The 15,167-nt window shown below is 35.2% G+C and overlaps 1 protein-coding gene across 2 annotated transcripts; it reads left to right on the top strand.

Annotated features, from left to right (window-relative positions):
* Positions 1-9,960: 9,960 nt before the first annotated feature.
* LOC149845298 (uncharacterized) lies at positions 9,961-14,978 on the top strand. Of its 2 annotated transcripts, none has more exons than XM_089995675.1 (3): positions 9,961-10,049; positions 11,507-11,901; positions 12,589-14,978. In XM_089995675.1, exons 2-3 carry the CDS (start codon positions 11,564-11,566, stop codon positions 14,597-14,599), a joined length of 2,349 nt encoding a protein of 782 aa, XP_089851801.1. In that variant the 5' UTR covers positions 9,961-10,049; positions 11,507-11,563; the 3' UTR covers positions 14,600-14,978. The 2 variants fall into 2 exon arrangements, with proteins under 2 accessions (XP_089851801.1, XP_089851802.1); XM_089995676.1 differs by having other exon boundaries at positions 9,975-10,049; positions 11,499-11,901.
* The last annotated feature ends 189 nt before the right edge of the window (positions 14,979-15,167 follow it).

The following is a 15,167-nucleotide window of genomic DNA, read 5'->3' as shown; positions in this document are numbered from 1 at the left end:
TCAAATAACTTGAGAGAAAGGAGTTTAGAAAATAGTTTTTTTTCTAGAAAGGACTCCTCTCCCCCTCCACACAATTTTGGAGAGAAGAGACCTATATCAAATAGGTTAGGGTTGGTGGAGAGAGCTATTTATACACCCTCTCATTTTTCAAAAATTCTTCTTTTTCTCTCTCTCTCTCTCTCTTCTTTTTTCTTTTTTGTTGTTTTTCTTTCTCTTCTCCTAAAAACGTCTAGGAGGTCTAGAGTAGTGTGAGCAACCACTAAACCTGCAAAAACTTTGGTGGTTGCGGTGGTGTAGAGATTGGACTACCTGATTTTCTTTTTATCTAAAGGATCTATCGATTTTTTAGGTAAGATTTACGTAGTAGATGCTTCTTACGTACATTAAGCATGCATATATAAATTATATTTATTTTTAGTAGTATATTTACATGTCAGGATCTGCTATACACATTTTCCTTTATGAAGAAAATGTTATTTGGATTTGAAAAAGATGAATCATGAGTTTTTCATAAAAAATATTTTGAAAAGCATGTCTAAATAGGGTTTCTTTGTTGGTTCATGTTAGATTCAGTCATAACTTAATTATTGTTGGTGATATTGATAAGTTAACTCATATTGTATCTGATTAAATCTAAAATATTGAGTTTTGAAAGGTTTTATGGTCTCTAGAAGATTTTTGACAAAAAAAGTTTTTTTGAGAAACCTAAGCTTGAGATGTCTGATAAGTTATTCCCAACCAGTTTCAAAAATAAATCAATATATCTTTGAATATCAGTTCGACAAATCTAAATAAAAATACTCGGTTAATCTACTCATCTTGGGATTGATTTTAGAATCTTGTTTTACCTTATTTGGATTTGTATTGAGGGGGGAAACGTTCATCCTAACAGAGATCTAGTTTTAGGCTCTGGTTACAGGACTGTTTTGACCTATCTCTGTTGAAATATATAAACGTTCAAGCAAAATCACTCTGAATATTTTGTAAAAAAATTGGGTAAAGTCTAACATACAATAAGACAATGTTCAAAAAGGGTTTTGTCAAAACCATTTTCTATAAATTTCAAGAAAATCTTTAATTTGATAAAAATCTTGTAGTTTATAGATTTTGGATTAAAGTTCTGTCAGAGCAGGGTTCTATAAAAGATTTTTAATTATTTTTCTACTCATTATTTTTAGATCAGTTTATTGGGTTCTATTGACAGGTACAAGCAATCATAGTAAAATTATGGTCATTTTATATGTGATCTATTATTTCTGGCATATTTTGTAAAAACATGTCATCAGGGATCTGAAATTTCATGATGACTTATGCTTGTGATTAGTTAGTAACCCGTTTGGATCTTATGGTTTTTTTATTTTTCTGTTATATTATGCATATTATCAGTGTTTAGAAACCTTATTAAATTATAAACAAAGGGCTACATATTTAGAAAGATCTAAGTTTAAATTTATACAAGTTATAATTGAAAGATATTGCCAAAGCTTGAGTGTTACACAAATTAACTATTTTGGTTGATTCCAAAAGAGAGTTTTCTATTTACATGATTGTGTTCAGCATGTTTATCTTGTTAAATATCTGAATTCATGTTTGACTTAATGAAGATTTAATGGTTTGTATATGAGAGAATCAAACCCCTAAATAGTGTAATCTTTGATCTTTGCCTTACTCAACTGATAACGCCAATGCTCTCTATAGAGCAAAATGGGGTTTTTTTTTAGAAAAGATCTAGGAAGAAATTTTAATAAAGGAAGAAATCATAATCTGAAAATGAAAACATCTCATTACGAGGGATCAGGTTGTCACCAAAATTTGCGACAACCACATTGTATTTCTGAAAAGGGATAAACAAGTAAAATATGAACAATGATTAATTTTGAAAAGGACATATTCTGACAAAAGATATTTTATTGCAAAAGAAGAAAAAAAGAATTTCGAAAGTAGATGGCAAAGATTTAAGTTTTGAAGAATTTGCAGGCAGGATCAAGAGAATTTTGAAGAAATTTAGAAGAAAAGGAAAATACACCTGGGTTTTAAAAACAAAGAGAAAATCTTGAATAATATATATACCCAGGGTTTTGGAAAAATATATATAAAATATCATACAATCACAGATGTACAAACAAGGATGCACAAACAACACTCCCTAAAGGCTGACTCTAAATGCAATATTTCGAAATGGCTTGTAGGACCTTAATCCTAACTCTAGGGTTCAGATCATCTGATTTCAATCAAGATACGCCGATATACTCAAGCCGAAGCTCGAAGTACGTGGCATAGAAGTATTTCTCCGATTCTAAGGTAATGGCTTCCCAACATCCTTGAGCACCTACTGATATACCTCAGACTATGGCCCTTAGGTACGTGGTAGGGGGGCATGAACCCAAATAAGTGGTCCAGTTGTGAGGCTCTCTCCCGAACTATGGTTCAGTGAGACAGCCCAGCAACGTGAAGACCGAGACAAATATAGGTAGGGATGTTTTCGAAAACATGATCAACATGCAAATAAAATCAGATGGCTCTAATGCAAGTCCTAAAGAGATAGATTTAAATGAAAAGAAGCATACACTTGCATACATTGTTTGCATTCAATCCCTAGAATTGAGGAGAGTTGTATTTCAGACCTAAGTCTAATGTGAGTATGGAATAATCTCCTCAATATGGTCCTACCAAACCATACTTAAATCCTATATGCAATGATGTCAGCTTAGGACAGAGTCTAGGCTCCTAAATTTTTGCATGGAAATGAAGCTGACATATGTAGAATAAAGACTTAGATAATTTTAAAGCAAAAAAGAAAAAGGCATTAAATTCGACCGGACGAAGACGAGTCCCATCACGGTCGCCAAAATTGTGATCATCGCAAAATTTTTCCCTCTTGTATATTTCTCTCTCTTCCTTCTCTTTTTCCTTTCTGACCTCTATTTCTCTCCTTTTTGAAGGGAGTAAAATAAAAGATAGAAAAGAAGAGAGAAGAGAAAAAAAAAAAAAGAGAAGAGAGATGAACTCTTTTGCGGGGTCTCACTTGACCTTAATTTTGAAAATATTTAAGAAAATAACTCACCTCCGTTTTGAAATATTTGTGGGAAAATTGGGAGACGGGATCCGCTCGTCGGTACGAGGTTCGACCGTTCCTGGCGCCTTTACCAGGGGTAATCGAACCAAGGGTCGAATTTTTATGCCTTTTAGCTTTGCTAAAATATCATCTAAGAATTTATCCTCAGTTTAAATGCTCAAAGAATCATGCTTGTGAAAATGCAAGGATGTATGCTCTTTCAAAAATGATTTTGGAAATCTCCAAGTGTTTCTGAGATGAATCTGATAATAGAGTGAAGAAATGGTTTCTAACTTTAGAACTTAAGATTCAAAGTTCTAAGTTTTTGGAATAATCAGAGCTTGGGAAAATAAATCTAAACTTCAAAAGGAATGGTTTTGAAGTTGAGATAAAAGGAGAAGAAAGGAAAATTCAAAGTCATGAATGGACTTTGAATTAGGATTTTGAATCAGGATAGAGATGGAATGTGATTTGAATTTCAGTTTTAAAGTTTGAAATCAGAGTAAGATTTGAGAAATCCAAATAAAATTGAGAGATGGAATTGGTTTTTGAAATTTTGGGAATCAAAAACTTGGATTTTGAAATCTGGGATGAAATGAAATCGGATTTGAGAATTGGATTTGAGAATAGAAGTTGATTTGAAATTTGGAATTCAAGATGGAATTTGAATCCAAAGTTTGGATTCTAAATAGAGTTGAGATTCGAAATTGAATTCTGGTTTTAGAATCCTAAATGGGAATTTGATCTCAGTTTTGAAATGGAGTTCGGATCTAAAGTCTGAGATCCGTGGTAGAAGTGAATTCTGGATCCTATACTGGATTTTGGATCTGAAGTTTGAGATCCAAGGTGGAATTGAATTTTGGATCCTATACTGGATTTTGGATCTGAAGTCTGAGATCCAAAGCAGAATTGGATTCTGGATCCTAAAATGGAATTGGATCCAAGATCTGGAATCCAAGATGGAATTTGGATCTGAAGTCTGAGATCTAAGATGGAATTAGGTCCAAAATTTGGAATGGAATTTGGATCTGAAATCTGAGATCCAAGATGGAATTGAGTTCTGGATCCTAAAGGAAATTTGGATCTGAAGTCTGAGATCCAAGGTGAAGTTAGATTTTGGATCCTAAAAATGGATTTTGAAAGTCCAAATGAGACTTTTGAATATGGATCTGGGTTTTGAAAACCCAGAATGAATTTAAAACTTAAAAAAAAGACTTGAGTTTTGAGATCCAGAATCAATCTCAAACTTTGATTTTGAATTTTGAAGATAAAAAGATAAAACTTGATTTTGAATCAGAAGATGAAACTTCAAAGTTAGATTAAACTTTGAAGTTTGAATTTTTGAATTGAATTTGGAAATTTGAATTTTGAAAAAAATGATTTTGAAATTTCAAAGTCAAATTGGACTTTGAAATCGAATTTTTGAATCTTGAAATGAGATAGAATTGAATTTGAATCTATAGAATAGAATTGATTTGAGAAACGAAGAAAGATACTCAAAATCACTTGGAGTTTTTAAAAGAAGATTTTGAAAATATGATGCAATTCTATCCTAAATGATGAATGAATTTAAAGAATTTGAAATTGAATTTTGAAAAAGCATATCTCATTCTTTAAATGAATTATAAATGAGATTACATATATAATACATTCTTGACTATGGTCATTTGAATGTATTATATAATAATCACCTTTTAAATTCAAGTGAAGAATAAAATATATCTTGGTGCTTTTATAGAGTTTAAAATGAAATTAACTCTCAATATATCCTGACTATGGCCATTGATATATGTATTGAATTAATTTTAAACTAAACTCTGATAAAAGAGAAAGAGATTTAAAGAAAATATGATGAATTTTGTAAAGGATCCAGTGTGGATCCAGTGTTATTTTATAAAAGATGAAAATCCTAAGTTTTGTTCACATCCTGACTATGGCCATTGATGTAAATCATCAACTTAGGATTAATTATCTCTTACGAAATGGTGCACGTGTCATTCGTGTTTCACCATTATGAGATTTTGGAAAATAAAGGTAAAAGGCATGAAAACAAGCAATTTATGACATTGACAATGCTCCTTCATTCTATCTAAAAGCTGGAAATGTAAATTCTCATTAAGGCCTAAACTTATTACAATAATTAAAATTGAAAATACAATTCCAAATAATGATATTCTCCACATATTCTCTGCAAAACACTTGATTTGTAAGATACTACACATAGAAAAAAGGATGAAGACATGATCTTAGAGATAAAAGGTGGATGTACTCATTTATGTTCTAATAAGAACACCGATACAAAATTTTCCATGCTTATATTAACAAATGAAATGCCCATATATATCTATATATCTATATATATATATGTACATAGGTATAGCTAATGAGACAATGGCTTCTCAAACCAATGGAAACCTATATGTGAGGATAGCCGATGGCATCAACAAAGGTTGACACCACATTTGTATTTACAGCAAGGGATGAGATACATAGATGCAGGAAATCAAAAGTAAATGAAGCATGCAGCAGAGTAGAAGTGTCAGACTATGGCAGGTGGGTGTTATGTAAGTGGGAGGGGTTGCTGTGCAATAGAAGTGGTTGTAACTCTTTTAGGTGGGGAATATAATGGGTGTTATTGCTGCGGATGGACTCCTTGAGTAAAGACAATAGGTGGCATTTAGAGCAGATGCAGTGTTGTGTGGGAATGACCATGTAGTTAAGATCCATTATTTCATCATCGAAGCTAAAACAATTCATGAGAATAATTGAAATGCCCTACCAGACAACCAGATACTGAACTTCCAAAAGTTGTGTTTAACAAAACATGCAGTGATAAGAGAACAAGGACAAAGAATGTAGTGGCATTAATGTTGAAGCCCTATTGACATCAGACAGAAGAATCTGTATTTCAAGATCCTTTGGGGATCGATTCTTATCAGAAAGAAAAAAAAGATGAAGAAATAAAGAATCAACTGGTACCAACTGCAGAAAATAACTGCAGAAGTACAAAACATACCTATAGTGGATCAATCTGAAAGGTATAAACCTCTCTATCCCTAACACCAAATGTTACATTACTTTTGTGACTCCAGCAAGACAAACCATAAAATATGATACATAAGACTTGCTTTGTAGGCTAAAATGAACATACAAGTATAAATGATAAGTGGAAAACAATGAGCGTACCTGAAAGGCTAGGCAAGCAGAACTGTTGGGGGTTGAGATGAATGCCAAACATCAGTGGCAAGTCTATGAAAGCATGAGCATCCACCTTAGCCTTAGGGCTGCCATGCCGTGAACACGCTGGAGGCTCCAATAACCTGATATACCGTGAAGGTTCAGCAGCAACTGCTTCTGCTTTTTGCAGAGATATACAAATCTCAAGCCTTTGTTTTCAAGAAGGTGGTGGGAGAGTTTTCTTCAATGTAAACAATCCATTTCCTTCATCATTAGATCTTGCCTGTTGCAGCAAAACTGTAAAACGATAGATAAGGCAAACAATCCTTTCTGCTTTCCTTTTACAAGCCTTAATATTTGCAGAGAAGCAGAATTTTGATGGCAATCTTAACTTTGGAAGTTCTGTGAGCAGATGTTTGATGCCCTCTCTTTATACTTTGGCAACTAACCCCATTAGAATTCTGAAATAACTGAACAAACTCCTCGCTGATCGAATTGTCATTTCCCGAACCAGGTAGCAGGTGGATTGCAGCGAGTCTATTAGTGAGCACACAGGGTATATATGTTGTGAGATGAAGGTATAGCTGCTAGTGTGCATAGGGCTGTAGCAGAGAGGAACTTGGAGATGGAGCTACAGTATGAGTGTACTGTAGGTATAAGTGATGTGCTGGAATTGTGGCTTGAACTTCATAGTGGTGGTCGATCTTCAGTCTCTTTGGGGGAACGAAAAACAGGAAAATAAGAAGAAGGAATGAATAAGAGGAGAGAAGTCAGAGAAGAAAGGATGAAGGGGGTGAAGACGATGGTCCTGAGGGTTTCCCCTCAACTGACTTTAAAGAAGGTGGAGGATGCTTTCGTTGCGGATGGATGGAGGAGAGAAAGAGGGCTGTTGAAGATGGACGATGATGGGGAAAGAGGGGATGCGCGGGAAGCAGTAGAGGAGCTCCATGGGGAGGCTTCTGGAGGGTTCGGGTGGCTGAGGGAGTCGGCCAGAGAGAGAAGGTTTTTTTTTAAACCCTAAAAGAAATTTCGTTAAAAGTGGTTTTATCAAAGGTGATTCCCTGTTTTTAAAAATTTTCAAAATAGCGGCTCTTTTCAAAAAGTTTTTGTCAAAAGATTATTTTTAGTTAAAAGATTTGTTTTCTTCAAAAGGAGGTCTTTTAAAACTATATTTCTCTTTTCTATATATATATATTTTTTATTATTTATTTTTTGTTCTTTTCTTCATTTCTACATTTTTTTTGTATTTTTTTGAATGAAATTCTAAAAACTAAAGAGTTTAAAATAATTTTGCAAAATTTTCAAAAATATTTACAAAGGAAGGGTTTTTCTGAGAAATTTGGGTTTGATTCTTCAGAAAATAGGTTTGGACCCAAGTTTTGAGAAAATATTCGAGTTTTTAAATCTCGAATCGAGGAATATAACACGATGGATCCAAACGGATACCGGATGGACTGTCTGAGCCTTTCAAAAGGTCATTTTTGGTATTTTGAAGTTTTATTTTAAAAATTTGGATAACGAAGCTCATATTGGGATCTTTTATCTGGATCTGGATCCGAAATTGAGTCAAATAATAAAATGAATTTAATTTCAGTAAAACTTGAGAAATAAAATGGATTTTAGATTTAAAAGTGACTCAATTACCAAGAAAATGGAATCAGGGGCAAAAAGGGAATATTTATAATATTTTGAAAAAATTGGGGTGTTCACATATGTGCTCCTATAACACTGGGTCAAGACTAAGCTAGTTGGTCTCATTGTGCAACCCTTGAAAAATACATATATTTAGGCTCAAAACTTTGGTGGGAATTTGAGGTCAATCCCGGTTATATATAGAGTAATGTGTGCCTTAGGCCCCTTTTTCTTTAGGTCTCATTAAGCTCTTTCAAAAATCATAGTTCTAAGTTTTTTTTTTGCACGTCTAACACCGTAGATGTGATCTATAGGTTTTGTTTTGTGGGAAACTGGGAATCGGCTTTTGGATTGTCAGAATCTAAACCTATATACAAGTTTTTTCGATAATTCAAAATTAATGGCTGTGAAGGTACCAGTTTTCCAGCTCATAAAAACATGTATTTTTATCGAAGAAACATGATCCAAGAATTGAGTCTCACTAAATTGATTATGCTAAACGCATCTAATGGTTCATAAAACACTTAAAACCTCTAAGGCAGTACAGGGTAGAACGAGAAATGAGGCTTAATATGTTCAGTTCTCGTATATATATATATATATATATATATATATATATATATATATATATATATATATATATATATATATATATATATATATATATATATATATATATATATATATATAAGTAATGAGGTGGTGGTGCTCATTTTCTCATTCTGCCCCCATTAGGCCCCTTCAAAAATCATATTTTTTGTGATTTTCTCGCATCTAATACCATATATGTAATTTATAGATTTTGTTTAGTGGGAATCAGCTTTTGGATAATCAGGGTTTTTCGATGATCCAAAATTAATGGCTACGAAGGCATCAGTTTTTTTCAGCTCATAAAATCATATTTTTCATCGAAAAACATGATTCAAGAGTCGATTTCTACTCAATCAAGCATGATAAACGCATCTAATGGCTCATATCTATCATAAAACTCTTAAAAAATGTGATCTATAGGTTTTGTTTAGTGGGAATCGGCTTTTGAATAATCAAAACCTGACCTATATACAAGGTTTTTTAATGATCCAAAATCAATGACCATGAAGGCATCAAATTTTTTTGGCTCATAAAATCACATTTTTCCTCAAAAAAACATGATCCAAGAGTAGATTATTACTCAATCTAATGGCTCATATTTATCATAAAACACTTCAGAGGCCTAACATAGCAGAATGAGAAAAGCGAGGCTAAATATTATTCAGCTCTCTCTCTCTCTCTCTTTATATATATATATATATATAGTGAAATGAGTCGGTGTTGCCCTGTTATGCCCCTAGGTATGAACCGTTAGATGTGTTTAGCATACTCAATTGAGTGGGGATCAACTCTTGGATCATGCTTTTTTTTTTATGAAAAAATATATTTTTATGAGTCAACAAATTGGTATCTTCGTAGCCATTGATTTTGCATCATCAGAAAAACGTATACAGGTTAGATTCTGGCGATCCAAAAGCTGGTTCCCACTAAACAAAACCAATAGATCACATCTAAAGTGTTAGAAGTGAAAAAACTTAAAACTATTATTTTTGAAGGGGCCTAACGAGACCTAACAAAAAAAGAGAGCCTAAAGAACGCAGTTTTAAGTTTTTTTTTTTCACTTGTAACACCGTAGATGTGATGTATAGTTTTTTTAGTAAGAACCAGCTTTTGGATTGCAGAAATCTGACTTTTATACAGGATTTCTTGGTGATCCAAAATCAATTGTTATGAAGGTACCAAGTTTTTTTTCGGGTCATAAAAATAAGTTTTTTTTTCGAAAAAGCATGATTCAAGATTCCCAATAAACCTACTAAAATAAACACAACTAACGGTTCGATCTATCATAAAATACTTCAAAACCATGTACAGAACGGCGCTGAATAAGAAATGGGGTCAAATATGTTCAGTTTTATTCTCTGAATATATATATATATATATATATATATATATATATATATATATATATATATATATATATAGGTACATAGAGAGAGGGCAATATGGTCAATTTTCTCACAAACGGGTGCTCAAGTGCGACGCCGACTGAAAAACGGGTTGTTTCTGTGAAAACCCCTTCTCCTCTTTGGATGGCGAAGCCGTGGGGATGAGACGTCCGTACGTCGTTGCCGCCTCTCTTTTCCGTCGTGCTTAGGTAATCCCGTCCTTCCTCCCCTTCTCATGCTCTTTTTCCTCTTTATTATCTTTTTGATGGATTTATTTTCGATTAGTGATTTTGTCTCGACTTAGTAGGGACTCAACATGCAAACTTTTTTATCGTATTTTTTTGTCTTGCAAAAACCCTCATCGGTTAATCTTTTCAGTTTTTTGTGAGATTATTGCATAATTATGCTGGTGGGTTTCTGCTTTTTTGGGGATCAGATTTGAGGGAAAAAGTTTTGAGGAATTTCTTGATTATTTCGTGGGGTTTGAACCCCAGGTTTTGATGTTTCTAGGGCACGTTTTGGGTCGAAAATATGTGGATTTTATTTCTATTTTTAGTTTATGTTTTAGATGGCGATGAGTTCCACCTGCATTCTTTAGGAGAAGCATACCCCAATTCCATGCTTTGATGGGTTCTTTTTTTTCTCAGTTTTCTTGAAGGGTCTAGTGGATTAACGTCTGTTTATCCCTCCTTTTCTATTTACTATTCTAATATCATAGCTCTTTATGTTGTTGGGAGTGGTGGTGCACGTTGCTTTTCTATGTGTGATTTGATGAATCTATTTGAGCTAATCCAAGGCATAGATTTGTTCGAGTATGCGAAAATGTTCACTTGTATAGCTGTATTTACTTAGAGCCCACTTTTTCTTTTCTTCTTTTTTTTTCTGGTGAGGGTTTCGGGTGGGTTTGTTGCGGCTGGTGCGCCCTAGGTTTTAACTTAATTGCTTCTGAAACTCTTACCTTCCATCTTCAAATGGTATTTTCACGTATTTCTCTTCGAGCTCCTTGGACGGTTTTCTGTCAAGGCACCTTGGATGCAACGCTTTATAAAGATGGAAGATTGTAGTCTCCACCTAGATGGGCCCCAACAAAAAATTTCGATGCAGAAATGGACGGCAGAAATTCGTTCAAAGCTTGAAGCACATAGGAGGTTGTAGATGCCGTTCATCTTCATGATGGACTGGTTTCCGGGGTGCTTTGGCCAGGTTTCTGTCCCAGGCCCTTGGACCTGAAACTCTTACCTTTCATCTTCAAATGATATTTGCCGGCATTTCTTTTGTTGCTTAGTTTTTGGTTCTAGTAGGATACTGGTCAGTTGGACACGTTTAGTTCATAAACTATCATGCCACGAATGTTTTACATTTTTACTCCTGTTCTGTTCCTCTCCCTGCAAAGCTCATCATGTCGATCTGTATCCTGTATCCCTAGATGAACTTCACACGCATCTCTCTATTGTATATTGTTGTTGCTAAGCAGTAGCATCTATTGTTTGTTCCGTAAATATGCTCTATATATCTATTATTTAACTCTACAGTTTAGTGAGGTTTTTGCTAGTGTTTTCAGTTCAAGTTTTGCCTGTGTGTAGCATATGGTTTAGTATTTGCATTTATCTGGGGGATTTGTGTCTGTGAACAATGGTTCTGAACATTCAAGGATTTAGGGTTGCAGTTCCATGTTTGGAAGGGAACCACTGTATTCAAGGTAGCTGAAATTTGAGGGCACGTTATGGAACCTGGTGCTGGAGCACCAAAGGACGGTTCTAATGTGGGAGTGTCATCGATCCAACATTTGTCTGGGTCTGTTGTGACCACATCTGCGTATGTGCCTCTGCAGCCTATCAACACACCATTGATGCAGCATGCTATAGCGCTTCAGCAATACCATTTTCAACAATCGTTACTAAATCAGAAACTATTAGCACAACAACAGGCTGCAGCAAATGCTGTTAGCATTGAAGCTGCTGCCGAGGAAGCAGTTGCCCGTGCAGCACAGATCAGCAAGCTTTTAACTGGAGAAAAGACTGTTGAAGAGAAAGAAAAAGCAAATGAACCTTCTCTGAAGAGGTAGATGGCATTTGTGCAACTTTATTTTAACATAGCCGTCAAATTTTGTATTTGTTGTGACAGATTCATCCATTATTTGGTTTTAGGCCTTGAACGAGGTCTGACAATATTTTAGGGTTTGTCATGCTTTTAATAAGAAATGCAATTATAGCGAATGTATGAAGTGTTAGGGTAGAAATAGAAGATGCTTGAACCTTACAAACATTCACAAATTACAGCCCAATAAGTTGTGTAGGAAATATGTGATAAATACATGAATATATCATCATGATATGGCTGTGCATACTTGTAGTGCACATGTAAGTCAAGTACCTACGTCGTGGTAAACATAATACTGGGGAGTGTAGAGCTGAGCTTTCTCTCCCCTTCTTCATAAGTTGGACTGGGTTCTAGTGCTTCATGGTAGATTTTTAACCAATTCATGTACCATTTATCTAATATTGCTACTTATAATTCCCAGGAATCATATTCATGTTTATTCCCTGATTCTGACTCTTCTCTGTATAACATGTACTTTTTTATTGTTTCAAGAGGATATCTACCTTTTACAGTATTTCTGTACGCCTACCTTACAGTCTCATGTTTTTTATATTGTCTTCTATATCTTTTTCCCTAGTTTTACATTGTGTTCTTAACTTTATGCTCTATAAATATGCAATGTTAGGAAAATAACTTTCATTTGTACAGGGAAAGGTCTGAATCCCAACCTCAGCCACAGTCTCGATCAACTTCTCGATCCTCAAAGTCTGAGTCTGTCTCTCCATCCTGGTCTCCTGTCAGGTATGCCCACTCTGAGCGCAAAAGGCATTCCACTAGAGACTACAGCAGTTACAGAAGTCATAGGTATTCTCGATATGGTAACCGTGGTTATGATGATCATGAGGAGTACCATAGGTCAAGCCGCAGAAGAGATTTGGATTATCGTTATCATGACAGAGGCTTTCCCTCTTGTCATAGAAGTAGAAGCTGGAGCAGGAGCAGAAGCAGACGATCACTGTCCAGATCCAGAACAGCAAGGCGCTGTCGTGACAAGTCTCCTTCTCCTCGTCATCTCCCTTATAGATCTCGTTCTCCTAAGTCAGACCATAGTACTGAGACAGGGTTGCGTATAATTTCCAAAAGTCCTGTCAACAGAAATAGCTTCAGTTCAACTTCCGAACATTCAAAGAGTAGAAGTGAAAAAAAACATACAGATAACAGAAGCTTTACTTCCTCCAGAAGCAGTCAAAGCTGTGGTAATAGACGTCCTGTAGAAATTATCAATAAAGATGATGATGATGTTAGTAGTGTCGAGAAGAATGATAAGTCTGAACATGTATACAGTTGTCATGTCAATGATGTTTCCTCTCTCAGTAAAAGATTGACAAACAATGGTTGTTCGAGCTCTTCTCTGAGATCAGAGTCAATTTCTACTAATCATTCTGGTAGAAAGGTCATGGGAGGAATGAAGAGAAGCCCTGCAGTGTTAAGGCATGCATCTTATTCTCAAAATCATGCTACCTCTAATGGTTCAGATGAAGTGGTGGTATCCATGTCACTGGGAATGAGAGAAGATGAAAACATGCCACTGAAATCTGATGATAAATATGGTCACAAAAATAGGGAGAATTGTAAGTACAAGAATGATGATGCGCATGGTAACTTAGATGCTTTAAACAGTAAGAAAGAAAAATCCCTTGAACTCAATGTTGGTAGAAGTCCCGGTTCAAGTGACTTGGTATCTCCTAGATGCAGCAACCATACACACACTGAAGATACCTCTACTGGCCATGAAAATCAGAAATCTGGACCTAATGGAGAGAAGGATGCTTTTCAACCTGATAATATTGTGTCAGAAAGAAAAAATAGATCTGATGTAAGGTCACATGTTAAGAATGATCCTGCTGCCAACCAGAGCTTGAAGACCGCTAATCATGGGGTGGAATCAGCTTATTCTCAGGAATTTGTAGCTGATAGTCAAATATATGACATGAAGAAAAAGGAACAGCCAGTGTATACTGTTGCATCTGTAGAGGACAACTTTAATAGCCACAAAACAGGTGGAGATGAGTATATAGGTGGTAGACAGGGAAAAACAGACTCTTCATCAGAAACAGGTGAAGATATGAACATGAACCTGGTGCCTTGTCTGACAACCACTGAAACAGGGAATGAAAAAGAAAGTGATGGGTTTGAAAGGATTGATAATGACCCGAGTGCTCAGATTGCTGCAAAAGGTTGTGGCAAGAGAAGGTCCAAGGAGAGGTCAAAGTCTAGGGAGAAGAGAATCAGACATGGCAAGAAACACCATAAAAAGCATAGGAGAAGACAATCCGACGAAAATGGCAAGAAGCATTACAAAAGGAATCATACGGAGGAATCAGAAGATGACAAAAAATGTCATAAAAAGCATCGAAGAGAAAAGTCCGAAGAGGATGATAAGCATTATAAAAGGCATAGGAGAGAGGATTCAGAAGAGACTGAAAAAATACACCGTAGAAAACATAGAAGAGATGATTCAGATGAGGATGATTTTCATGAAAAATATAGAAGTGGAAGGAGAACGAAAAACCACGGTAGAAGTCATAAAAGGCATGAACATGGTCACAGAGAAAAAAAGAGAAGGAAGCATTGGGCTATGTCTTCTTCCAGTTCCTCTGAATATTCTTCATCCTCTGAGGACATGCCTGATGTTGTTCCCACCAAGAAATCTGCTTGATACAAGATATGGGAGCTTTCTCCTCATTCGGTAACTTGATAGAGTGAATGGCGGTGCATTGCTGTGATGTTGATTTCCATGGTTGGATGGAGGTTCATTGGTTACCAGGTGGATATTAGGCCTAGTGGCATTTACTGTTTAGCACTCAGTTCTGAGTTGATCATGCATTCTTATTGATTCTTTAACTCACTGTTTGCTGGCAGAATTTGTGCTACTGCTTGTTTTGCAGGCCAACTCTGTTCCTATGGGTTGTGTTTGGGAAGAAAATCCTTGTGTAGGTAGCTTGATAAGAAAATGGACCCTTCTGTTTGTGCAATTTAAAAATATTATTTGGCTATGTAATCTAGAAAGGGATTCTCAAAGAAACCGTTTAAAGAAACCAATTTCATTTTCTGATTATTATATCCATGAACATAGTCCTCACTGATGTTTGACGAGTTTGATTGAGAATCATTAATGCCATCCATACATAGGTCTTATTGTTAAATTTTTTGCCAATCACCAGGTGGCAATATCTCAAGAACCTATGTTTGCCTGTATTGGTAAGTACTTTTTCTCAAATTAGTTT

This window comes from Nuphar pumila, chromosome 2 (genome assembly GCF_984573655.1).
Source record: "Nuphar pumila chromosome 2, dmNupPumi1.hap1.1, whole genome shotgun sequence".
NCBI classification, from domain to species: domain Eukaryota; kingdom Viridiplantae; phylum Streptophyta; class Magnoliopsida; order Nymphaeales; family Nymphaeaceae; genus Nuphar; species Nuphar pumila.
This window is presented reverse-complemented; position numbering and strand designations above follow the sequence as displayed.

What these genes read in the sequence shown, in the direction of transcription:
- LOC149845298 (XM_089995675.1), top strand. Translation starts at nt 11,564, where the DNA reads ATGGAACCTGGTGCTGGAGCACCAAAGGACGGTTCTAATGTGGGAGTG. An exon ending in AATGAACCTTCTCTGAAGAG is followed by an intron (nt 11,902 to 12,588) that starts GTAGATGGCATT and finishes TCATTTGTACAG; the next exon opens with GGAAAGGTCTGAATCCCAAC.